The sequence below is a fragment of the Pangasianodon hypophthalmus genome, chromosome 2 (genome assembly GCF_027358585.1).
Source record: "Pangasianodon hypophthalmus isolate fPanHyp1 chromosome 2, fPanHyp1.pri, whole genome shotgun sequence".
Classification (NCBI taxonomy): Eukaryota; Metazoa; Chordata; class Actinopteri; order Siluriformes; family Pangasiidae; genus Pangasianodon; species Pangasianodon hypophthalmus.
The window spans coordinates 17,362,434-17,388,660 of NC_069711.1; the positions used below are offsets into that span (position 1 = coordinate 17,362,434).

General features: G+C 38.1%; 1 protein-coding gene across 8 annotated transcripts; it reads right to left on the reverse strand.

The window, feature by feature from the left end:
- Window positions 1-268: 268 nt before the first annotated feature.
- On the reverse strand, window positions 269-25,824 carry sec16b (SEC16 homolog B, endoplasmic reticulum export factor). 8 transcript variants are annotated; one of them, XM_053230115.1, is made up of 25 exons: window positions 25,736-25,815; window positions 25,424-25,521; window positions 23,850-24,153; window positions 23,504-23,601; window positions 23,310-23,400; window positions 22,318-22,402; window positions 21,952-22,072; window positions 20,785-20,930; window positions 20,565-20,626; window positions 18,060-18,198; window positions 17,531-17,803; window positions 16,746-16,843; window positions 12,391-12,472; window positions 12,100-12,217; window positions 11,723-11,834; window positions 10,252-10,357; window positions 9,879-10,016; window positions 9,188-9,286; window positions 8,417-8,501; window positions 7,205-7,609; window positions 6,142-6,170; window positions 5,102-5,206; window positions 4,912-5,007; window positions 3,336-3,441; window positions 269-638 (listed from the first exon to the last, which is right to left on the reverse strand). In XM_053230115.1, exons 3-25 carry the CDS (start codon window positions 24,110-24,112, stop codon window positions 469-471), a joined length of 3,027 nt encoding a protein of 1,008 aa, XP_053086090.1. In that variant the 5' UTR covers window positions 24,113-24,153; window positions 25,424-25,521; window positions 25,736-25,815; the 3' UTR covers window positions 269-468. The 8 variants fall into 8 exon arrangements, with proteins under 8 accessions (XP_053086090.1, XP_053086096.1, XP_053086089.1 ...); XM_053230121.1 differs by having other exon boundaries at window positions 23,310-23,397; window positions 25,424-25,824; XM_053230114.1 differs by having other exon boundaries at window positions 25,350-25,824.
- Window positions 25,825-26,227: the final 403 nt, after the last annotated feature.

Here is a 26,227-nt window from a genome sequence, read left to right on the forward strand (position 1 = left end):
TCACATCTCATTATTTGGATAAGGCTTTGGCTACACTTTGTTTTCTGTGGTCTTAAAATAAAACCTGAACTAAGTACAAAATACTGCAGTAATTTTGTATAATGTTAATAGATCAAGAATGTTACTATCATCAGTTTCTGGTTTTCTTCAGAGTATTTTAAAGACCTTGACACTGTTACTTAGTCATTTCATTTCAAAGTACATCCCATTACCAGTGGATTTCTGAAAGCTATCCACACTGCCTGTCAGAAACAGAACAATAAGAAACTCGTGTTTCGTGCGTTTTATTATAATTTAATCACCTTCAGTGTCACAAACAAAATCAAGAAGGTGCATGTTAAAAATTTACAAGGCAATTGAATGCTCTTGGCATTTAAAGCTTACACAGAAGTGACATAATTTGTATTCTTTCAGTGCTAAAATACATGGAAATAAAAAATCATCAGTGGAATCACTTTTTAATTGTGTTTAACCGTGTAACATAAAGCAGAGTGAAAGGAGGCCCTTCTGTCGACAGAATATTTTCATCTCTCTCTCTCGCTGACACTTGGCCCCAGCTGACTCCCGCTGTGCAGACGCATGGTAAAAGGAGCCATCATCCATCTTGTGGAATTCTGTTGTCCTAATTGGAAAATTCCCTGAGGAATGTAAATTATGCTCACAGTCACTCTCATGGTGGTTAGCTCAATATAGTACCAGTATAAGGCACATAATATGGAGTCTTCCTTTTATTTACTCCCATTATCCAAGGCCAAAAGGTAATACTGTGTGACATATATTAATTGTCTTAGTGCAAGAAAAAAATGCTATGAATTTCTGTAATAATACATTAACTGTTCAGCATATACAGTATAAAACAAACACACAATGAATTAATTTACAAATCTAAGATATTCTGAAAATACAAATAGTAATTGGTTTCATTTAATAAAGAGTTAGTTTGATATGCTCAGTCACAAAACATTATGTACAAAACTATGAAAATCTTTGATATTGCCATAAACTGAACAGCTCACAATCACATTGTAACTGGAATTCATTTCAGAATTGTAAATATATTTTTTTTCAGTCACAGCATTTATTAAAGCATTTATTTATTAAATGCTGTGTATACATTTGATCATTAAAGCAAAATGTATATAATTTGTTCATTTAAAAGTTCTTACTCTTAATGTATCTTTGCCAGAAATGGTATTTTCATATAATTTGATCCTAAACCTCACAATCTAGAAAACCAAATCAAATCCCAGTTGAACCCCTGCCAAGGACCAGGATTCCTTTCCAAATGCATGCTAGAGAATATGAGCTTCTCAGCAACAGAAGATCGAAAAGAAGTGTGTTCAGAAGTTAACAGCAGCATTCAAATGACTTCCATTCATTTTTGGTCATCTTGGATTAAAAAAAAATACTATAAAGATACTTCTGAACCATTTTAAATTCATCATCTGGCACTTGCCCTCTTCTAGAGAAATTAAATATTTGATCAATTGATTCAAAAGTGTGGAAATTGCATCATAACTTCAAAAAAGTTACAATTAATGTGATAAACAGATTAGACATATTTTCATATACAAAATGCTTGAAATGTGATAGTTTTGCATTTTGTTCCTTTCACAGCACCAAATCCACAAAATTTAGTGAGACAGCTAATATAAGGAGTATGGCTTTTTTGCATCATAAACCTGGAACTTGCATCATGCACTTGTTGCCCAATTTTGTGCATTCCTGAAATCTGTTGCATAATCATAAAAATGGAGCTCATAGGATGAAACCAAAGCTGTTGTGATATTTCAAGCCTTGTCCAACTCCACAGCTACTCAACAGCTCCCCACTTCAAGGGTCCTACTGCTATCATCACTATTAGCTCCAGCTCTCAGCTGGTCCATTTCTTCAGTAAAAGACAGGAAAGTCTAAGTCCTTTTATTTCAAATGCACTAGTGCAGTATCTCAAATGGCATAAATAATTAATTTGTGGCCCTCCAAAAAATACTGGGTGATGACCATGATTTCTGGTTCCCTTGGGGTCGTTTGGGTTTCTGTTTGATGTTGAATGCTGAGATGTTGTGATCCAGACTCAGCAGGTTGACACGGCCTGTAAGCCTCCCATGAAGAGAGCAGCACCATGTGCAGAGCTGCATTAGGGACCCTGGCCCATAGATGCACCTGGCTTTTGACCTAAAAGAAAACAACTCTAATCACAATGAGAACACTGCTTTTGACCTCAGGACCTCTTTTTTCTGAGCCCTATAAATTTATCAAAGATATAAAAATACTATTGACCTTTTTCATTCCAGGCCACTAATAAAAGCTGAAAGTCAGGCAAAGAATTGTAATGGCATGACACTGCAAAGTGTGACACATGACATTTCACAAACAATATATGAAGAACTAAAACAAATATTTATATACAGTATATGGGTCAAAGACAGGACATGTCTTTTGCTCAAAGCCTCTGGAAAAGCCTCTGCATTCATCCCAAGGTCCGGTGCACCCAGCACCCAGCACCCTTTTCAACTAGAACTTGTATATTAGCTGTCTAGTTAAGGGTAGGTTACTGGTTCATTCGGTAGAATATGTGCTGTTTATAATACAGCAGACTGAGCACTGTCACACTGCAGAAAGTCGGCAATGCACAGGCTGGCTGCAGCTAAAAGTGCTCTCAGTAACTGTGACAGTCATACTGATGTGCACAATAATGTTATTTAATTCTCATAACACTGTTACTGAATACTGAGCAATCATAAGCGCAAATGCTTGGGCTATATCCCAAACCACAATACTATTGTACTAAATAATGTCAGTACAACATTGGTGTTGTTGCTATTTAGCCATACTACTTAGGGTGCACTATGTGGTTTGGGACACAGCCTTATATTCTATGCGTGCACTAGCAGCTTTGAGATTAACGTGCATGGTGGAGAATGAAAAAGAGTCCATTTTATGAAAAGTTATTCTGCAGGTAGCTCGCAGTGCTGAGATTTTCACTAGACATTTTCAGACTTTGGCTTTTGAGCTGTGACCATGTTTTGATATCTAGATATTATGTACTGACGTTTCAGATTCTGATCCTGGCTGGTATGATTGGATTTTAATTTTATTTTATGGATGTTTTCACTGTACATATATCCTGTAGAGCAGCTTTGCTTTGGAGTCTTGACTGTAAAAAAGAGGGTGGAAGTGTTGGGACTGAAAAGCGGAACCCATTCTGTCCTGGACAGCAAAAGATGGTGGAATTATAATTGTAGAAAAAAAGGTAGCATTAAAAGTGAGACATTAGGATCATAGAGATCTGAGAACTGTGCAGACACACACACACACACACACACTGAACTCACCAGCTCTCCTAGAAAAGGGATTGATCCCAGAAGCTTGGGTCTGTGATGGCAGCATTGTGAAAGAGACCTTTGGTGGAGTAGGGAAGGTAGGAATGGGTGTTGACTCCTAAAACAAATTTTTGTGACTTTAAACAACTGGAAAATATGTCAAAACCCAACATATAATCTACTTTAAGACATTGATCACTCAAAGGGCAAAACTGGGCACTACAGATGCCAAAGAACACATGCTGTTAAATAGACAGACTAAATACACCTAATTACACATACACTATATGGCCAAAAAATATGTGGACACCTGACCATCACACCCATACATGCTTGTTGAACATCCCATTCCAAAACCATGGGCATTAATATGGAGTTGGTCCCGTCTTTGCTGATATAACCGCCTCCATTCTTCTGTGAAGGTTTCCCCCCCCATGGCTGTGGGGATTTACCCATTCACCCACAAGAGCTTTAGTAAGGTCTGGCACTGATCTCGAGCAAGAAGGCCTGGTGTGCAGTTGGCATTCCAGTTCATCACAAAGGTGTTCATTGGGGTTGAGATCAGGGTTCTGTGCAGGCCACTTGAATTCTTCCAAACCAACCTTGGCAAACCATGTCTTTATGGACCTTGCTTGGTGCATAGGGACATTGTAATGCTGGAACAGGTTTAGGCTCAGCCCCTTAGTCCCAGAGAAAAAAAATACAAAGACATCCCAGACAATTGTGTGCTTCCATTTTGTAGCAACAGTTTGGAGAAGGTCCCCTACATGGATGCAATGGTCAGGTGTTCACATACAGTACTGTGCAGAAGTCTTGCACATGCAAAGAAATGCTATAGAGCAAAGATGCCTTCAGAAATAATGAAATAAAATGTTTCTACATTAAAAAAATACTATAAAGAGTAGTATACAGTAATAAATGAACAATTTGTGCAGTACAATTCGTGCAGTTTTATAAGGAAACTAGCTGTAAGTTTTACTGAGCTTCTTGCAGAACCAGCCACAGTTCTTCTGAAGACTTTGACTGTCGCACTTGCTTCTTATTTTTGCAACAAAACCCAGAAGCCTTCATTATGTTTTTTGTCTGAAAAGTGGTCTACTATGTAATATGCTGCTTTCTTTCCTGACATACCAATATTTTTCTGTAACATTTAATTTTATGCTGGAAAACTAATGTTTGGAAATCTAAAATGTTTTTGTACTGAGCCAATAATGTAGAAGTCATAAAATAAAAATCTATAAAAAGTTTGTACTAAAAAAATCAGGTGCCTAAGACTTTTGCACAGGACTGTACTTTTAACCATATAGTGTACTTACACAGAGACAGTGCAAAGACATCTAACTAACATGAACAGGACAACAGAAAGGGCATAAAAACTTATAAACTGTGCAACTGCTCTATTAAAGTTAATACGTGATTCCGTTTACATTCATTTTCAAGATAAAAAAAAAGTAAAATTATTTTTTTTAAAAAACAGACTGTCACTCAAATTGTCTTGAAATTAACCCTACTGAACAGCTTTTTTGTTTCCTAGTAATATCTGGAGCAGTAGCAGTAGTAGTAGTAATAGTAGGAGTAGTATAATTACCATGAGAGCAGGTTTGGGTTGTTCATTTTGGTCCTCTGGAGTTTCTTTAGGCTTTGACTTGAACCATCCACTAAACCACCCTGACTTTGGTTCCTGCTTAAAAACAAAAAACAAAACATTAGAAGAAGTTGGACTAACCCTTCAACATAAAATATTTAATATTAATATTTAAAATATTTAACACACTGACCTTTTCTTTTTTCTGACTGCTGGTTTCCTTTGTATTATCCTTGGTAGGTGTTGTCATGCCCAGATCAGCACTATCAAGAGTGGTTCCCTTTTCAGGAGCATCTATCTTGAATACAGAGACACATACAGTTAGGGTCATAAGTTTACATACCCCTTGCAGAATGTTAATAATTAAAAAAATAAATAAAAGGGATCATAAATTGCATGTTGTTTTTTATTTAGTACTGCCCTGTATAAGCTATTTCAACATAGCAGATGTTTACATATAGTGCAAAAGACACAAAACTTTTTATGATCACTCTTTTTTTTTTAATTATTAACATTTTGCAGATTCTGCAAGGCGCATGTAAACTTATGACCCCAGCTGTAATTTACAAATCTTATGTACAGTGGATATAAAAAGTCTACACACCCCTGTTAAAATGGCAGGTTTTTGTGAAGTAAAAAAATGAAACTAAGATAAATCATGTCAGAACTTTTTCCACCCTCAGTGTGAAATTACAACATATAAAAATTAAATATAAAACAATCATTTTAGGGAAACATTTTAGGGAAAAATAACAAAAATAAAAAGTTACTATAACCTGTTTGCATAAGTGTGCACACCCTTTTATAATTGGTCAAAAAGACTGAGTGGTGTAATAAGGTCAAAGGGTGCTTCAACAAAGTATTAGTTTAGAGGTGTGCACACTTATGCAACTAGGTTACAGCATAAGTTTTTTTATTTTTCCCTAAAAAGGTTTCTGATTCGAAAGTTTTTCACTTTCTTTGTTTACTTTGCAATTTCACATTAAAGGTGGGGAAAATTCTGACATGATTTATCTTAGTTTCATTTTTTTACTTCACAAAAATCTGCCATTTTAACAGGGGTGTGTAGATTTTTTATATCCATTGTAGTAAGAAACAAGCAACAAATGTACTATCCTTAGTTTTTGATTCCATGACAAATACTCTCTTACACTGATTACTAAACTGAATGATGCTGGTTTTGTTTGCCTTTAAAAAGGGAAATCTGAGAAATTAACAAACTTTTTTTCTTACCATGTTTTTACCAGTGGTGAAATTACCATCTAGGAACACAAAAACATTTCCATAGAGACAATTAACAAAAACATACAAGTATACAGTATGTGTAGCACATTACATGCATTACAGGAATTACATTTAGCTTTAAATGTAATAAAACTCATCACATAATAATTGTGTTAATAACAAAGGCATATAGTATATTCCCCAACAAATAACACACTAATGCAAACATTTATTAACATACACTACGTTCACCGCCAAACAACAACATTCACTAATGCCAACATTCACCAACACCAATATTCACCAATGTTGTTGTTGTTCCTCTTTCGGCTGCTCTCATTAGGGGTTGCCACAGCGGATCATTGGTCCGCATATTTGATTTGGCACAGTTTTTACACTGGATGCCCTTCCTGACGCAACCCTCCCCAATTTTATCCAGGCTTGGGACTGGCAATGAGAGCACACTGTTGCACGCAACCCCAGTGGCTGGAGTTGGTTCCCTGGCTGGGAATTGAACCTAGGCCACAGCGGTGAGAGCGCTGTGGCCTAACCACTAGTCCTCCAGTGGTTACCAACACCACCATTCTCCATTACACACCAACATTCTCCAACACCAACATTCAGCATCATTCACCATTTACTAACACACTAACATTAGCCAACATCAGCATTCATCCACAAGCATGAATATTCACCAACAAACACCAACATTCACCAAAAGCAACATTAACTAACACCAATATTCACCAGCACCAACAATTACCATCATTCACCTATACACACTCCAACATTAACCAACACTGACATTCAGCAGCACCATCAGTCAGCAACACACACCATCATTCACTAAAACACACACACATACACACATTCACCAGCAACAATATTCAACAAGACCAATATTCACCAACATATATTCATGGACAATCACCAACATTCAACAACAGTCACCAACACACACCAACATTCACCACCACACATACAGTGTTTGTGTTTATTGGTGATGGGTATTTAAAGCCCAGAGTGCACTGACCCAATGTTTTCCAACAGTGAGCTCCAATATCATTCTAACCTGTATTATTGTGGCTCCCTGGATCCAGACTGGAAACAGACTGATGGTACGATGTGTCAGGATGATTAACACTGTCCTGAACTGCATGAATTGGTGGGAATTCGGAAGAGACCAGATTCTGTTGGGAATACATGGGAACTGGAGCATAGATTTGAGGAAACTGCTCTTCAGGAGCGTATGTTTGTGTTTCTGGGATGTAAGACTGTTCTTCTGAGGGGTAAGAGGGGTAAGAGTGTTCTGCTGGGGAGTAAGTGGAATAAGACTGTTGGTCTGAAGGGTAGGAAGAATGGGGATGTGCTGCAGACTGAGACTGATTGTCATGCACATTTCCTGAACCACTAGGACTGTCCTCAGTAAGAGAAGTGTGGATCATCTCAGTGGTGGAAAGTTCATCTGGGTTAAGATCTATAAAAACATACATTGGGTTACTTTCCAGGCTTGAATTACTTTCAAATCAAACCACAGAAAATGCTACAAAAATAAACAATTTTCTAACAATAAAAGCACAATTTAGGATCATTTTTAAAATGCAAAACTAAAGTAAGAATCAGTTTGTTGTATACTTTCGCTGCAGACACTTAGTCAAACCCATTGTTCTAAGTTATCTCATGTGTTACTGCCCATTATCTCTTTGGAAAAAAAAAGTTTTATGTTTATATTTATGAAGGTAGTGCTGCTTCAAAACATTTGCCTCTAGTGTATAGAGACATATCCGCTTGCTAAATAGCAGAACAAACTAATTAAGTCACCTGAGCTGTAATGTACAGCTGCAGTTATAGCTACATAAACCTCAAACTTCAATTTCAATGTCAAATTGTTGTATTTTGGAAATATTATGCATTTTATTGCTCCTGCTTATACTTAGGATCAATTTCCTCTGCCATATTTGGGTGTTTTGTAAAAGCAATAGGTGCAGATTCCAGTGTACTCTGGATGAACTCCTGAAGTCTACAGTCATGTAGACCTGATCCATTGTGATTCCAAGTGGCCAACTAATACATTACACCTGACCTAATAACATAGTGGATTGGCCCGTAAAATACCCCCTGATGTTCTCTCCACAATAAATGATGAGGATAGTCAATGGTAAACAATATTGTAACAATGACTTTAAGGTCTCTCATGTTCTACTGTCTCCTACTGGATGTGAAGGTGACACACTGAATGATGTGATTGTGCCCATTGAGGTAACTTCGTGGGACACTAATTTACCTGCACACTCCCTGTTCTCCTCTCCCACCCAAGCAGTGGCTTCAACAGCTGAGAGGTTCAAACCATTACTGCCTGAGTTCCCCATCTACAAATACACATGCTTTATTGGGACTGCTATATAAGATATAGATCCAGATAATTACCAAAAAAAAAAAAAAACAGACAGGAAGACATATTGCCTGTAGAAATGTTGAAGCATAGAGCAATGTAACTGAGCTTATTATGTAGGAAGTTATTATGTAGGAAGTTTCTGCATAAAGGCCCAACAGTGGCAGACAGCAGTATTAGCATTTGAACTCATAACCTTTGAATTTGATTTATATATATATACTAATGTGCATGTAATAGTTTAAATGCGGACTTATTCTACAATTGTTTGAAACTGTTTATGTACAAATGGTATTACAAAGCCTAATAATATGCTTTAAGGTGAGTACATGATTTTTTTAAGGCAGTTTACAGTTTAATGATAAACTGGTGAATTTCTTTTTATCTACATTAGCCTTGTAGCTACTGAGCAGGCTGCAGCCTAAAAATATATAGATCATGTCTCAAAAATCAATACAACACTCACTGGTACAAATACAGTACATCACATTCTACTCCCACTAAACATGTTTTTTTTTAGACACTTAATAACCTTCATGTTAACTAGCTACAGACAGAAATAAAAGACAAGACAAAAGTAAAAGGTCTGTGTTCTCATCTTCTCAAGCAAATCAACCGCTAAATTATGGTCATCGTGATTGCGCAGATAGAGTGTGAGTTCACCTGCAGGTCCTGTAGACGCTGACGTAGGAGAGACAGCCAGTCTGGATCAGCGCCTGTCTCACTGATCTGTGTTTCAGAGTGTTTAAGTCTGTCCACCATCTTTGGAAGCACATGAAAACAAAGAAAAATCCAGACATTTTTACACCAAATAATGTTGCTGCAATATCCAGATATGGGCCTGAATCAAAATGATTATACTGTTATGTTTTGCCGTTTTGTATAATAAAATATGCTTGTATTTTGGATACCACAGACGTCACACAGAATTCACTTGTTTAAAGACATATTGTGTAATAGTTGGACGAAACAAGAAAAAAATAGAAAATGAATGCTTCTATTTATAAATACTATAAACCATTTCGTAAAAAATGGGACATCTCCAAGGCCAACTATTCTAGCCCTTGTTACAAATATGTATGCCTCAAATGCCTTTAAAATATACTTCAAACAGTTAGGAAGCTATTGAATAATCGCTAACGGGATCTCGGGTGGATGGATGGGTGAGACCTCCTGCCTGAGCTTAATGCTTGTGTGGAATGATTTCAAACTATTTACTGAGGAAGAAAGTGACTCTAGCTTCAATATGGCTACTACTGCTTTTTTTGCTGTTGTGTTCTATTCTTTAAGGACTTGTGTTTCTCTGATACAGCATGCACATAGCTGTGTGTCTTTGTTGATGAGTGTGTGTTACCTTGATAACCTCCTGTAGCAGTATGATGTGTGGCTCTTGTATTGTGAGCAGAGCTTTGGCTACAAGCTCACAGTAATGGAAGGCCTGTGAGAACAGACCGCAATCCAGCAATCGACATGCGTACAGGAACTTATACACCTGCACAACAAGGTGCACCACAGCAACAGTGGGGCAAACAGAAAAAAAAACCAACAGGTAAATCACAATTTTTTTAACCAAATGATTCATGATATTGAACTGTGAACTACTGCTATAGACAATTTAAAAACAGTTAATTATCAAACATAATTTGACCACCTTGACAAAAATCATTGGTGGAGGACAACTTCTGGACATGACTACATAATGCTAAAAGGAAACAGAGCAGACATACCAGAAAAGAAGGGATGATGAAGGACGGGTTTCCCAGTCTCTGGCAGTATTCAAACACCTCAGTGCAGCGAATGGCTGAATTATGACAGAAGTCAGCAAAGGAAGCACTGCAAGATTATCATATCAACAAGGGAAAATTTAGTATAAAATTTCCAGATGCATTTACTATAAGCCTGATGTCTCCTGTGCCTGCTGTAAATAATAATGTGAGTGAGGGTAGAAACAAGCAATACAGCTTCGGATATTTTGATTCTACTTGAACCCTTATTTATTTACTTTTGGTCAAAAACCTCCCCAATAAAAACTGTAGCCAAAAATCAACATATCCAGCCTAATGCTGCTTCATTTTTATATCAAAATCTCAGCAACGGTCACTGAGAGACATGAACAAATGGGCAAAGCTCATTATTGTTAATCAGTTTTTCTTATGTCTTTATTAAGTAACACACACATAACTTATGTAAGAACACAAAGCAATGTCCAATCAGCAATGTCCAAGAGTAACAAGTAATACGATGCACTTTCAACTGAGCTGTCAGGTTGTGCCGCATATATGAACCAATACTGTTAGTTTAGGTCACGTGTAAAACCATGGTTTAGAAACTTCAATTCAGTTTGGAGCCACTGACTCATTTTGCTTGAATGGTTCGAACAAGTCAAAGTGACCATCAGTATATAAATGAAAGGGAATTCACTGTTTTCATCACAGCCATAGTCATAAAGCAGATTTAGTCTAGAAATCTAGTAATCTTGGTGTATAGAGCCCTAATAAGTCTCTGAGCACTCTAAGCTAGAAAAGGAGAAAACACCATCTGATGGTTTATTGTACTTAAGGTAAATTTGATTTGCTTTATTTTTTCTCTGTGCTATTATGCACAAAAAAGAAAGAGACTTTGTGAAGATAGAAATTCCTGAACACACTCCAGAAATAGCTATAAAAGAAATAAGCTACAAGCGAACATACAAATTAGAGTTTATATAGCACTTTGAACAATGGACATTGTCACAAAGCTTTACATAAATTCAGATATGGATTTAGATTTAGATTCTAATGAGCAAGCCAGAGGCAACAGTGGCAAGGAAAATCTCCCTGAGATGTCATGAGGAAAAAGCTAGAGAGGAACCATACTCAAAAGGGAACACATCCTCTTCTGGGTGAAACAAGATAATGAGATTATGAGTTATTACTTATCCACAACTCTATACTATTAAATCAAATAGTACCATGTGTGTTGAAAGGATTCATTTGAGTTTTTAGCTTTAAATCTATAGTATCCAAATGAAATTACCCACTGAATAATGAATGAGACTTGAGCATAGATTTTTTTCAGTAAATGCAATCTTTAGACTATCCAAGTGACATCATCCGCAGTAATATTTAATGTATCCTTGTGGTACCATCCACACAGCTAGATAATAAAGGTATAGCTCATACAATTATAATTATAATAGTATTTATGTGAGAGCCTTACCTATGATTGCTGCTCAGTAGCACCAGACGCTGTGCTTTGTTTGTGTACCAGCCGAAGGGTGTGTGAGCCGTGAGGTAGCAGATGTGAGCGGCATGCAGCAGGCCTCTGGAAGCTAACACAGAAACACAGAAACCCAACTAAACATGCTGGCAGTGCTCGAACAGTGATCTCTACAAATGTCTTGGGGCATTTGATTCAGGACTCATTAGTGAATTAAGTATGTGTGTGTGTGTGTGTGTGAGTGAGAGAGAGAGAGAGGAAGGAATCTATACTAGATGGCTATTCAGGACTGAAGTTCAATAACCATTAGAGCAGATCTGGGAGGAGAAACAGTACCTTTAAATGTGTGGAATGGATTAATGTATGTAATTTTGTACCTAGGGTGTCACCCAAGTTGACAATGGACTTGTAGTGCATAGCAGAATCTCCAGGTTCATTGGATAACATAACAGCAAGGTGAGGCCTCCAATCACCCCACTTCTCCTTACTATAGGACTGAGAGAAGAGAAGAGAAGAGAAGAGAAAAGAATACAGAAGAGGAGGATATATGATGAGCTGAATCAGCATGGTTTACGCAAGAATGTGATGGCATCAATACACACAAGAACACAGCTGGAAAAAAGTGATCTATTCTAAACCAAAATTGAGAAAAGATTATGGTGTGTTACCGTGGCAACAGCTGGGATCCTCCCAGAAAGGAACTGGAAAAGGGTTTGGAGTGGATCACTAGAAGACAGACTCCCCGTAAACCTGTCATCACATTTATCATTATCAATCCATTTATCATTCAGCACCATTCCCTGCACAAGTCTGGTAATTGATATTAACAAAACATCATTGAACACATCATTGGCCAGACTGGACACTGGGCACATAAAAATACAGCCCTCTGCATAGTGATCAGGATGGTAAGGCAGGCAATGAAAGAAAAGTTTCACTATAAATGGGTTACATAATATACACTTCATGGAAGGAACTCACAAAGCAAGTGGCATTTGAATGGAACTACAACTGGAATTTAATCCTGTGGTGAACTTTTTGACTTTTGCACCATTGGCATTTTGAAGAAAAATGGAGACTGCACAAAAGGAAAAGCCCCTAAACCCACAATATATGGTGGAGAATCAGTAATGATTTAGGCCTGTTTGCAGGGGCTGTTATGAAGATTCATGAATTCTGCTAAGTACCAGGTTATTTTAGCCCAAAGCCTAGTTGCCTCTGCCAAGAGGTTAAGACTTAGCCATAGATTAATATTTCAACAATGACCCCAAAATTACATCCACATCAACTCAGAAATAGTTGTGCGACACAAAATCACTGTTTTTGCAATCAACATCTTTGTCTTCTGATTTGAACCCTACTGAGCCTGCTCAAACCTAAGCAAAACCTTAAAGGAGCTTGTAAAGTTCTGCATTAGTGGGCCAAGATCCCTCTACAGGTGTCTTCAAGCTTGTTAGAAATTGCAAGAAGAGGCTCAGTGCTGCTACACCAAATATTAATTGTATGGGTACCAAAATGTTTTGTAGAATAATATGCACTAGCTAACAAAACTTTTTATTGAAAATAAAAACATTAAACCCAAATCATCACTTGTTGCTTGTGTTGTTAACTTTACATTTGTTTTTGTGCAATTTCATAATATACCGTAACCCAGAATAAAATCAAGGAACTACAAAAAAAATTTAAAAAATGACAATGTTTTATTTCAGATGAACTAAAATTTCCAGCACAGACAGGTCAGCAGTGATTAGTCAACACCACTGTCCTTAAAGAAACTTGCACTAAAATCAGAAAAACCAGAAAACACAAAGGGGCCTCCAACATATTATTAAAAAAACATGGCTGACTCTGTAATATGAGGCATGCACACACATGCGCGCGCACACACAAACTGCAAGACATACAGATGAAGCTGGCAGGGTGAAGTAAAAATAAAACCTTGGCCTCAGCAATCCCAAGTGATGTGTCATTCTCATACACACACACAGACCACGGTCTAAGAGACAGTGCAGTGGGAGTTCTGCTGTGTCCTGCTTTATGTCCCTATGTGAAATATGCAGGTCCTTGGACACATATAGGAAACAGTCCTAATAAAAGGTGTGGCATCATGTAAATGTTTGGTCCAACCAGCCAGTCGGACACCAGTGAGCACCAGTGAGCTTCATTCATTCATCTTTTCATTCATCTTCAGTAAGCATTTTATCCTACTTAGGCTTGTGCTGGATCTGGAGCCTATCTCAGAAACACTGGATGCAAGTAGGGAATACATCATGGACGGGAAGGGCACCATGCACACACGCATTTATACCTAGATGCAATTAAGAGTAGCCAATCCACCTACCAGCTTGTTTTTGAGAGGCAGTAGTACGCAGGAGAACCCAGAGGAAACCCACACTGTCACTGGAAGAACATGCATCAAACTACGCACAGACAGTAACCTGAGTTCAGGATCACAGAAGAAAAATTCCTCCCAAAATAGGAGGTGATAATTTACTACTGTCCATCAAATGCTGCTGGATAGTGACCCCGAGGGGCAGAGTCAGATTTCACTTCAGCCAGTTCAGCAGCAGAATCGAGATGGCTGAAATTGAGACTTGTATACACCTGACTTACACATGTCTCAGCCAGCAAATTTACACACTGGACATTTGATCTGCTCCATCACTATGGTGTTTATGGCCCGCAAAATGTCCCATTACAAACCAGATGCTCCACTTACCAAAACATGCCAACGGGATTACTATGAAGACGAGGCATTTTGGCAGGAACAAGAGCTACTTTCTGGAAAGAAAACTTGACTCTGCATTACAATTTGTGGGATCATGCCAGCTGGAAGACCCCAGGAAGTCTACATGCTTTGCCACATGCTTGAAATGATTTAATGAGTGGCACAGTGTGCTACTGTGTCATCTAGTTAACTCATCTTCATTTCTGTGTGTAGAGTGTAGCACAGTTTTATCATTCACTGCTCTAATGCGTTAATTTATTTTACATATTTCCCTCACCTACATATGGCTTAGTTAGCAAATTTGTGCATTGCACATCTGATTTCCTCTGTCACCATGGTGACCACAACCTAAAAAAAATGTAACATCACCACTAAGATGCAATGGAATTATTATACTGAGGAGGCATTTTAGGTTCCTCATTATTTTAAAAAATATGATATGATTTTAGCTCTGATGTTTTTTAAGTGCTTAAATGCCCTGCCACTTTCTAGCAGGTCTAAAATTATTAGTGAGAACAGTGAAATGACAGGTGAAAATATTGATCAACAATAGCAAGAACTTATGCAAGAAGAAACCATGTCAACAAGCAAGGAGCAACTATAAATAACGGCCTGTTTTCTGGAAAACTGGAAAACGCTGAAAAAACAAGGCTGCTGGAAACAGAAGTCATTTTTCATTCACAAATTATAACAACAAATAGCAATGTGTAGAACATACACCATATGGCCAAAAGTTTGTGGACACCTGACCATCATACCCATATGTGCTTTTTAAAGGGAAATTGTAAGGCTACAGCATACGAAGACATCCTATACAATTGCGTGCTTCCAAATTTGCGTCAGCAGTTTGGGGAAGGCTCATATATGGGGTGATCATCTGGTGTCCAAAAACCTTTGGCCATATAGTGTAACTTTATTCAACTCCTGAACCAGATGCCTTGTGGACCTTTCTGGCAAGCTTTGTATCTTCTGTCTAATATGACTGAGTAAGCAAGCTGTGTTTAGAAGCAGTGATGTCTTTCCCAAATCAAGAAACTGTTATTTAGGCTACAACTGACAACCATATCCATCTAATAATAATTTAATAGATTTACTTCAGTAATTCACATTCCAGAAATATCAGAAAAATATGATTTCCTGAGAACACTTTCTTTTAATTATGATGGAAAACAATCATTTAAGAATGATGAAAAACACATGCAATTAACTACAAGTTTTACAATATTTAAAAAATTAATTACATTATAGTTTTTGTGGAGAGTCCAGCAGAGGTATGAATCTCTATGCACAACACCAACTATATGGGGGGGATGGCTCAATATATGAAAAAATATTTCTTTCTTTTTCTTTTTTTTTTTTTAACAGAAATATGGTAGAAATGTGGTTTTACTTTGAAGCTTAGTAAGGCAGTATTTGGGTCAGGCTAAAAGCAAATAGTGCATCTCCTATTAGTATCATGTTAAAGAACGTGCTCTTTTCTAATTTCCATGAGCAACGTTGCCAGGTTCTGCGTGTCACCACATTGTAGTGCAAATCAGAAATGTGCACCACTGTGAACTTGTTTCCCCCAGAAATTTCAAGTCTTTTTATGCCGTTTTTGAGTTGTAGTTGAGGTGGGAATTTAGCTGAAACTTGGCAACCCTGCCCACAAGCTTGGAAGAGCTGTTCTGTAAAACACCACATAAAGGTAAAACATAGTGCTTCTTTTGCAAGTCCCTGAAGCAGGCAAGCTTTCTTTAAAAAAAATAAAATACCCCACCTATTGTTCGTATCTACATTCATATTCATTTAGGATGCATTATGTGTTCAATCCAAATAATGTATTCATATTCAGTTACATCCTCACAGGTGTTTTCATGAGACAAATCATAGGTCACCAGTTTTGTATGATCTGCACTTTACTGCTTAGAAAAAGCAGATTACAAGAAACATGACTGAGACTGGGATTTCTAGTCCACATGTAATAAGCAGAACTGTGTTATCAGTAAGGAAACTCTAACAGAACATTTTGATTCTTCAACAATGTTGGCCTCTACATTACAGTTTGTGGGACTATGCCAGCTGGAAGGCCACAGGAAGTCCACGTGCTTGCCCACATGCTTGAAATGATTCAATCGCTGGCACAGTGTGCTAACATACCATCTAGTTAACCCAGCTGTGTTTCTGCATGTGTGGAATCTAACAGAGCTTTGTGATTCTCCGATCAGTCATGCCCGATTTCAGTTAATAATCAGGTTTAGTAAATGTATTAGAGTAAGAAAACTGTGATATACAGGAACATACAGTGACACACACCTGCTCAGTACAGTGTTGTAGGCCCTACTGTCCATCTTGCTGGCCAGAAACAGAGCGTGACCCCATAAGCCACTCCGCATGGCTGACTCCAGTGCTTCCTATAAGGAGGAGAGGCGCTTTTAGAGGGGTCAGGGGGTCAGGGATAGACATTCTACAACCTGAACTATGACATTAATACAGTTGAACTACAGTTATTTTAAAGGAATAGTTTAGTCAAAATTACCATTTTTTCTCTTACCATCAGACATGACATGTTTAATTTTGTAACAAGGTTACAAGCCTAATGTGACCAAGTAAAATAAGCATATAGCCCATATGGATAAGACAAGGCATATGCAAATTGCATATATGGTCAGTTCATACATTTGGGGTAAGAGAAACCATGATGTACATTTGAATTTATTTTTTTTGAATAACTGCTCAATTTTAATCAATGCCGTGCATTACCATTATGGGTGCTGGCAGCCTCAGATAAGCATCAGCATTAGCATTACTAATAAGTAAGTACTTTAGCTGGGATGGTAGAGGGTTGCTACAGTGATCACAGCAGGCCAAATAGTTATAATAATATATAAAAGAATTGAGGCTTTAATAAATGAATTCAGTTATATGTGTTAGAAGTAGCATACAGTGCTAAAATGAACAGTATTAGATTTTATACAACATTTAAATGTTCTCATCCATATTAATTAGAAATGCTATTAACAAGACTAAACTGTCTGACTGTTTTATAACACACTGCATTATAACACAGAGAAGACCAGACAGCATAGAGGAAAAGCTACCACAGTAAGAGCTAGGAAGAGAAGGACCTTCTTTCTTCCAGCCAGCAGGAGTTTGGTGTAGTTCTGGATGTTTTGTTCTGAAGCCTCTTCATTACTGAGTGGGTTTCCAGTTAGGAGATCAGAAGTGTTGAAGCTCTCTGTCTCTGATGTTGGAGTTTCATTCAGATCAATGAGGCTGCCCACAAGTGATGACTGCTTGCCATCTCCATCACACGCTCCTACAGAGTGGCTTCCTCGAAGCAGGAGTTCTGCAATATCTGAACCCACGATTCTCTGCACAACATGCACACAATGTCACCAAAATTTAAGAATTTCCCTGTTACCCCTCATATGTAATCAATTAAACAAAATATGTTTGGTGTCTCTGGTTTGCTTCATCAGGTTTGTACTGGGGCTATGAGGGTAATGTTCTAAGAAATAATGGAATGTGTGCCTAAATCATCACATACTTGCCTGAAACAACTTTATTTTGCTAAACTATCACTTCCACACTAAGGGTTTAGCGTATCAGTAAGAAGGTCCTACTTACCCCATTCTGTCTACACAGCAGTACCAGCAGATGCCACAGGAGGGAGGCAGAGGAAGCCCTGAGGGTGCTTCCATCCTTCAGACAAGCATCAGCCATCTGCAGGGCGAAGTTAATGACATCCACCTTATGCAGATCTTCCCTACATGAAAGAATAATAAAAAATAAACTCTTTGTGGTGAGGCAAAATGAAAATGCATGATTTCTTAAGTAAAATGCATTATAAAATGTAAATGTAAAAATCTTGTTAAACTTGTAAATGTAAACGCATAATGGTAATTTTTGATATTTAACAGAAAGCATCTTATAACTATGCTGGGATTATATAGAGCCATGCTTGTTTGAATGCTTGTTTGAGTCATTGTGTAGACTATAATTTACAAATTCATTATTTCACTCAACTACATTGCATATATAATTCTTAAGCTGTTAATCACAAGTCTTAGAATTGTCAATAAGTGGTAAATCATTTTTGCTTCTCAATGTACAGAAACACAGATAATGCAGATAAGAGTGAAGAATACTAGAATACAGTCTACACACCCCTGTTAAAATGGCAGGTTTTTGTGAAGTAAAAAAAAAAAAAATTAAACTAAGATAAATCATGTCAGAACTTTTCCCACCCTCAATACAATGTATAAACATTAAATTAAATTAAATTAAATTTAAAAACAATCAGAAATATCTTAGGGACAATTAAGAAAAATAAAAAGTTACAATAACCTGGTTGCATAAGTGTGCACACCCACTTATAATTGGGGATGTGGCTGTGTTCAGAATGAACCAATCACATTCAATCTCATGTTCGAAAGTAAATATCATATAACATTCATCATTGAAATTATTCTGCTTAACTCAAAATAAAGACCAGCTGTTTCTGTAGGATTTTCTTGACATCTTCTTGGTTTCATCTGATTGCTGAAGCTATGGTCTGCAAAGAGCTTACAAAGCATGTATGGTATCTCACTTATCGAAAGATATTGATCAGGAGAGGGGTGTCAAAGAATTTCCAAAATATTAGATGTACCATGGAACACAGTGAAGGCAATCATCATCAACAAGTGGAGAAAATGGAGCACCACAGTGACATCACCAAGAACAGGATGTCCCTCCAAAATTTACAAAAGGACAAGACAAAAACATACCAGGGAGGCTGCCAAGAGAACTAAGGCAACATTAAAGGAGCTGCAGCAATATCTGACAAGTACTGATCACTCTCTGCATGTGACAACAATCTCTCATATTCTTCACATGTCTGGGCTATGGGGTAGGGTGGTTAGATGCCCTTTCTCACAAAAAACAAACAAGCCAAACTAAACCAACAAAATGTGTTATGGTCTGATAAGTCCACTTCTAAAAGGTATAATAATAATAATACCATAATTCCAAAAGGTATGTTTGCTGCAAAAAAGCACATCACCAAAAGAACACCAAAGCCACGGTGCAGCATGGTGGTGGCAGCAGCATGCTTTATGGCTGCTTTTCTTCAGCCTGAACTAGGGCTTTTATCAAGGTGGAGGGAATCACGAATATCTACAAATACCAGTCGATTTTAGTGCAAAACTTTCAGGCATTTGAGTAAGCTGAAGCAGAAAAGGAATTTCAACTTTCAGCACGACAATGACCCAAAGCATACATCCAAATCAACAAAGGAATGGATTAACCAAAGGAACATCATTGTTTTTGAATGGTCTAGCCAGAGCCCAGACCTGAATCCAACTACAAATCTGTGGGGTGACCTGAAGTGAGCTGGGCACAGGAGATGCCTTCACAATTTGATGGCTGTAGAATGTTTTTGTAAGATATCATGTTTTTTTACTTCACAAAAACCTGCCATTTTAACAGGGGTGTGTAGACTTTCATATGCATTGTAAGAATAAATAACTTTATGCAGAGTAACCAAGGAAGTAGCAATGTTAACACATACAGTTGTACAAGACTGTCTTGTAGCTGAAACTAGATAAAAGTCTTTGTGAGGTAATTTATTTACCCAAAGCTTTTTTAGAGGACCATAATTTTCTATGTAGAATAATGAATTGCTTGACATGGTAATGGCAAAGAAGTACCTTCACTTTTACTCTGATGAAAAATTCATATGCTATACAATATAAAAACACATATACATATATATTCAGGTCTCCCTGTTTCTAAAAAGATTGTGGCAAAACTGCTGTCTGTTTTATTTTTACCAATCATTTTACTTAAATTATTTCCCAGAGAAAGGTATGATTAATAACATATTTCATCAATTTTAACATCACTTTAAAAGACTGACACTGACACTGTTTTAGTGAAAACAATGGGATTGTCTTTTCCATTTTTACTTGTACTTTTTTAAAATAAGTCAAAGTAATATGTATAGTTTTGCTGCTAGGTTAAAGGGAAAATTGCAGTAAAGGAAAGAAAGCAACAGACTGATTACAGTTAATAACAGTCTTCTCTATTTAACTGCAATAAATTCAGAGCAGACTTGTTTCTAAAGACCAGTATTGCAAACACAGGACTTACCTCGCCAGTGGTCCAGGAAAGCCTCTCATATCATTCTGCTCACGTGTGTCACTCAGTATAACCTACACATACAAGTTGATATATCACATCATACATATTACATCAACATGTTCCATTCCTGGTCCTGAAGTCACCGTATGAAGCATATTTTAGTGTTGAAAACAACTGTCCTAGCCTCATTAAGAGCTGTTTCGGTAACGGCTGACTCATGCTTTTGTACCTCCAGACTGTGGAGCTCCACCTGAGCAGGTTCTCCATGTGATGGCAAAGCTGGGGTGACTCTCACCAGCTGCCCTGCAGGTCCAAAGCTCAAAGCCACATGAGGAACACAGAACTTCAGCGGAACCACTGACTTGGACTCAGCCTCTGATTGTAATAGCAAAAAAGATAAAATAGAGTATCAATGAAAAATGAGAATAGTGGTAGCTCAGTGGTTAAGGTTTTGTTTTAGTAACTAGAAGATTGAGTTCAAATTCCTGGACTAATACAGAGCCGCTGTTTGGTTCTTAGGGTGCTTTCACATATGCTGCATTTAGTCGGATTGAGTGAAACCTCAGTGTGTTTTCCCCCTCAGTACGGTCTGTTTGGGCAGGTGAGAGCACAGCAGCCACACTCGGTGTGGACCACACCAACCAGCCCGAGACCGTCTGAGGTGTTCTCAGTCAGCTTCCAACTGAACTCAGCACAGTTGGATTGCAACTCTGGATTTACGCAAATGCAAGAATTCAACCAAACATGTCATGTATTATGGGTGGTCAGCCTTTTTTAGATATAAGAAGCTGCTATACTGACCTATGAGAAGCAATCTTCCCAAAACCAGAACAATACGATTATGAAAAAAAAGTTTGGTGGTACTTCATATACCATCAGGTGAAACTAAGACACTGACTGGTGATTACTAACCACTGATTCTTCCCTCTAAAAAAGCAGTCCCATATGGAAGAATAAATTATTGTATGTATTTCTGAACTTAATTTACAAATACATGACCGCCTTTTACAAAAATATGTAGGCTATTATATAGGTTTCTCATAAAAATGCATTCACTGCCTCCACAACTGCCCTTAGGCATCCTTAATAAGTGAGTGTTGAATAAAGAAGTTTTCTATGTATGTATTATTATTTATTTTTCAGCAATTATTGTTTATGGTAATTGTACATGCTATGGATACAGAATTAGGTTGAAAAACACTGGACTCTTCCTTTAAGCATGGAAGTCAACCTTCAGCTGCTCAGCTAAGTGCTTAAATTGGATTCTAAATCGCCTTGAATAAAAATGTAAATGAGTATGTGTGCTGATCAGAAACCTGAGATTGTTCTGTTGATCTACAGGCAGATATAAGGATACAATGTTTATTCTATGTATGTTTACTCTGCCCACATCTACCTGAGTGAGCTGGAGGTGGAGCATTGCTCTGCTCTTCTCCGTTAATGTACTGGCTAAGTTCATAGGTGCTGGATGACAGGCCGGAGGTTTTAGAGCTGGCCAGGCCTCCAGGTTCAGACACCTGCAGGAGATATAGTACATTTGGTTTAAGCTGAGAGCTCGACACAAGGCAAGATAGAGAGTGCTTTGGGATGCTGAGTTTTCACATTGCACAAATACAGTTTGTACCACTTATTAAATAACAATTTAAAGGCATAAGAAATAACTAATATACTGTAACATTACACACAATTATGTTCACAACTGTGTTCACAATTATGAATAAATAAGACATGGTGGTATTAGGACAGTGAGGATGCGGCTTACCTCTTCGGCTTCGTTCCTGGTGTCCATGCTTTCTCTCACAGAAACACCACCATCAAACTGTCCACTGTCTCTTCTGAGCTCGTACCTGATTGATTAAGTTTAAGGAATAGATCAACAACAAATCTCATTTTACAGTTTTGGTCTTACTCAGATTGTAGTAAATCAGACAAAGCCATAGTTTAAATTGGAGTTGGGAAACCCTACTCCAACAGTATAGGTATATGTTCTCAATTGATTTGCTGTTGTTCTTCTTCTTCTTCTTTCAGCTGCTCCCGTTAGGGGTCGCCACAGCGGATCATTGGTCCGCATATTTGATTTGGCACAGTTTTTACGCTGCATGCCCTTCCTGATGGGCATGGGACCAGCTCTGGGCATGCACTGTCTTGTGCAACCCCAGTGGCTGGAGTTGTTTCCCAGGCCGGGGCAGTGAGAGCGCCAAGGCTTAACCACTAGTCCTCCAGGGACCCATATGTTCTCAATTAATTTATTTAATGGAAATGTAACTAAAGTTTTTCAATATACAGAATATATTGCTGTGTTGAGGGCCAGTGGAACTTCTCATTATTTTCTGATTTTTACATGATTCAGTAAAATTTTTAAAAAGTAGCAGTAGTAGTAGTAGGAGTATTATGTTAGGGATTATATTTCCATAACATCTAGTACAAGAACTCGGGTCTGCTGGCTGCACAAATAAACCAGAGGTGGCAACGGAGGCTGAGCTCTTAAGGTTCTGAACTAGAAATTGGAGAATTGTGAGTTGAACCCTCGGAATGCCACATAACCACTATTGTGCCCTTGAGTAACTACTCAGTTTTGTGTATGGCTTGTATGAATTGTATTGGGCCTTAACTTAAGTTGATTTGGACTCATGGTTGAGTGCCAAATAAATCAATGTGAATATAAAGAAAGAGCAGCCCAGAGAATCCCTGCTGCATGATTGCACACCTGTTATGTACAGAGAAACATTGTAAATTAATGGAAAATGGCCTGACCCATGCTGATGTGTGTATGTGGCTCCTGACCACTCCTGATGCCCCTCTGTCCTCCATCCCTGCACCGGCCATCCACTGGCATCTGAGGCTGCTGCAATAGCAGAAGTGTATTTGGCAAATTTCATTTAGCAGGTACTCTGGTGTTTAATCATTTAACCTACTTGAACCAACCTGGTGCATGATTATGTGAATACCTGGGTATCCATAATGGCCTCTGTAGTAGCCATGATCGTAATAGCCATAGTCATTCCTGTAGTCCCAGTAGTTCTGGGGGGGATAATCATATCCCTGCCTAAACAGATCATACCAGTTAGATACACACTCCTCTTACTTACAGTAATTTAGTAACTCAGTGCTGTTCCTTTACATTGATTACTAGGGCAGAGGTGGACTGAAAATTGCGTATAGCTACAGAAGTACATAGTTGCATCTATATGGCAGGTGTATCTGATAAAATACACAAAGACAAAAAAATAGCTATAAGTATCACTGGTAGTAATGGCAGCATTAGAGACCATAAACACACATCACTGTACTAACCTGGACTGTGATCGAGCTCGGTCGGGTGTGTATGTTTGGCTGCTGTATGCAGTGCTAAACTCTGCAGGAGGAGGACCGCTCATGTAGTACATGTAGCGCGGATCTGGAGCATACCATCGTCTCTCGCTGTCCCTTCCATCTGGAGGAGGGTAATGGCCTTGTTTTCCTGTGTGATGAGACCTGTACTGCTCATCTCTGACTCTGTGATCTGAGCGCTGGCTCTGTGGCCACTGTTCATTCCAGTTCTGCCCTCTAGGCTCCATTATTAGCTCAGTGTTAAAGCCAGCCACAGTAACCTGTCACACTACAGAGACACACTCCTGTTAGAACAACCTTATTAGAACATAATATTTCAGTCATTTTGGGAGGATTGGAGAGACTCCAGTTATTACAAATGATGGCTTGTGTCCTACTGAATGCAACTTACAGAACAGTTTCAAGCAATTTTACAGAATGTAGCACAAATAATTTCATCATTTGAAATCTGAAATCTGATTCTCCCTCACCACTTGGTGACATAAATTCCACCAAGCATGAAGGTTGAAATCTGTTGTTCTTATGTCTGTAGAGCAAGAATAACACCAGAATATTCATGCACTGCATGATCAATTATTCTACTGATACACTATTTTGTACATTTCCCTAGAATAGAATAGAATAGAATAGAATAGACCAGAGCTGCGAAAATGAATCGTATTTTAAGCCCAATTTTTGGCTTATACGGTGAATTACACAAAACTACATGCAACAATAAGCCTGAGCTTATGAAATTGGCTAATATTTACTCCAGAGCATTAAATACCATTCTTATAAACTATCTGACCAATCACATCACACCTATGCTTCCCAAACACATTGAGACAGCAGACAAAGACAGTTTCCGTCATCTTAAGCTAAGTCTAAGGCACACACACAATCTGGTGCAAAGAGTTATAAATGTGAAGGAACATGGGCTTATAATGTATTATGATTACAGTTTCAGTCATTCTCAAAACATACCATTTATTGGAATAGAATAGAATAGAATAGAATATTCCTCAAGTTGGTGTCTCTGTTTTCTGCTTCTCTCTGATAACAACTGATTATTGATCATACAGAAGACCAGAAGCACCCTTGGTGTTTATTTCCTGCTCACGCTTGTCTGTAGTCAAACATTGCAGCAGTCCTGAATCACCACTTCACATTTCAGGAGTTTAGATACAAAAATGAAGGAGCTGCATTAACTACGTATTGATGTGTGTGAGAGTCACATAAGAAACATAGTGAAGTAAAACAAAACACCACAGGAATGAAGGAAGGGAGAAATGAAGAAAATTATATTTTGACTTTGAGAATATACAAACTTTCCGTCTCTAAGAAAAAAAAAAAAACTTGTACAGGCACAACTTGATTCATTAACTCAAGAAAAAGAGAATGATAAAATGCTCACTTGAAAGATTCTTTCTTTGACAGTGTCCACAAAAACACAAAGATATAATAAAGTATAATAATTCATCATACCTTCCACAAACAGCAGAGTGCGAGCAGAGTTAAGCAGATGTTAAGGAATGAGAAAGCCAGATGTGTACACTCACAGTTCAGCAGAGGTTCCTGTTCTGTGTCTCCGAGTGAACACACATTGCCACATCATGACAGTCCAAATCACAGCCTCACACTGCAGTGACCCATGGACCTGCTCACAGAGTCAAAGTACAGCAGATACACAAACACAAACACACACACACTGCACACACCCTGATTGCTCTCTCCAAAGAGTAATTAAGAGTACAAGTCATGCGCAAATCCAGCTGTTCTGCTTCTCAAACTTGCAGCAGCTGTGCAGCTCTTCACACCAAAAAACGCTCACACCCAAACACACTGCCACACATCAGATGCAGCATGCTTACAGTTCTGCCCTGCTCTGTGCGCGCGCGCGGAGTTTTCATCCCTATACGCTTTACACATGACGATTCCGAGTCGCCACGTCGCGCGGAACCGCTGCGCTCGCGAGGCTTTCTCGCTTCAGGAACATTTACAGCCACGGACACGCGAGGACCAGTGGAGCCAAACATCCGCCATTTTAGGAAGGGCAAACTGCAGCGACCTACTACTACTACTACTACTAATAATAATAAACACACAAATACATAAATAAATACATTATTAATAATAATAATAATAATAATAACAACAACAGTGGTGCAGTGCAGTACTTTGTCTTGTTTACACCACTCAATTTTGTATATATTTGACAATATTGTATTGTATTGTTGTTGTTGCTGCTGTTGTCAAGTCACGTCGTATGTACATCGAAATGCTTATGGTGGATTTTCCATGTACTCACTGTAAGCATTTTAATGTACATCCGACCTGACTTGACAACAACAACAACAATCAAT

Coding starts and splice junctions, on each gene's coding strand:
- sec16b (XM_053230114.1), bottom strand. CDS start 24,112: ATGGAGCCTAGAGGGCAGAACTGGAATGAACAGTGGCCACAGAGCCAG. Junction 12,473..16,745: donor TACAACACTGTACTGAGCAG/GTGTGTGTCACT, acceptor ATGTGATGACAG/GTTTACGGGGAGTCTGTCTT. Junction 5,207..6,141: donor TCACCACTGGTAAAAACATG/GTAAGAAAAAAA, acceptor TCTGTATTCAAG/ATAGATGCTCCTGAAAAGGG.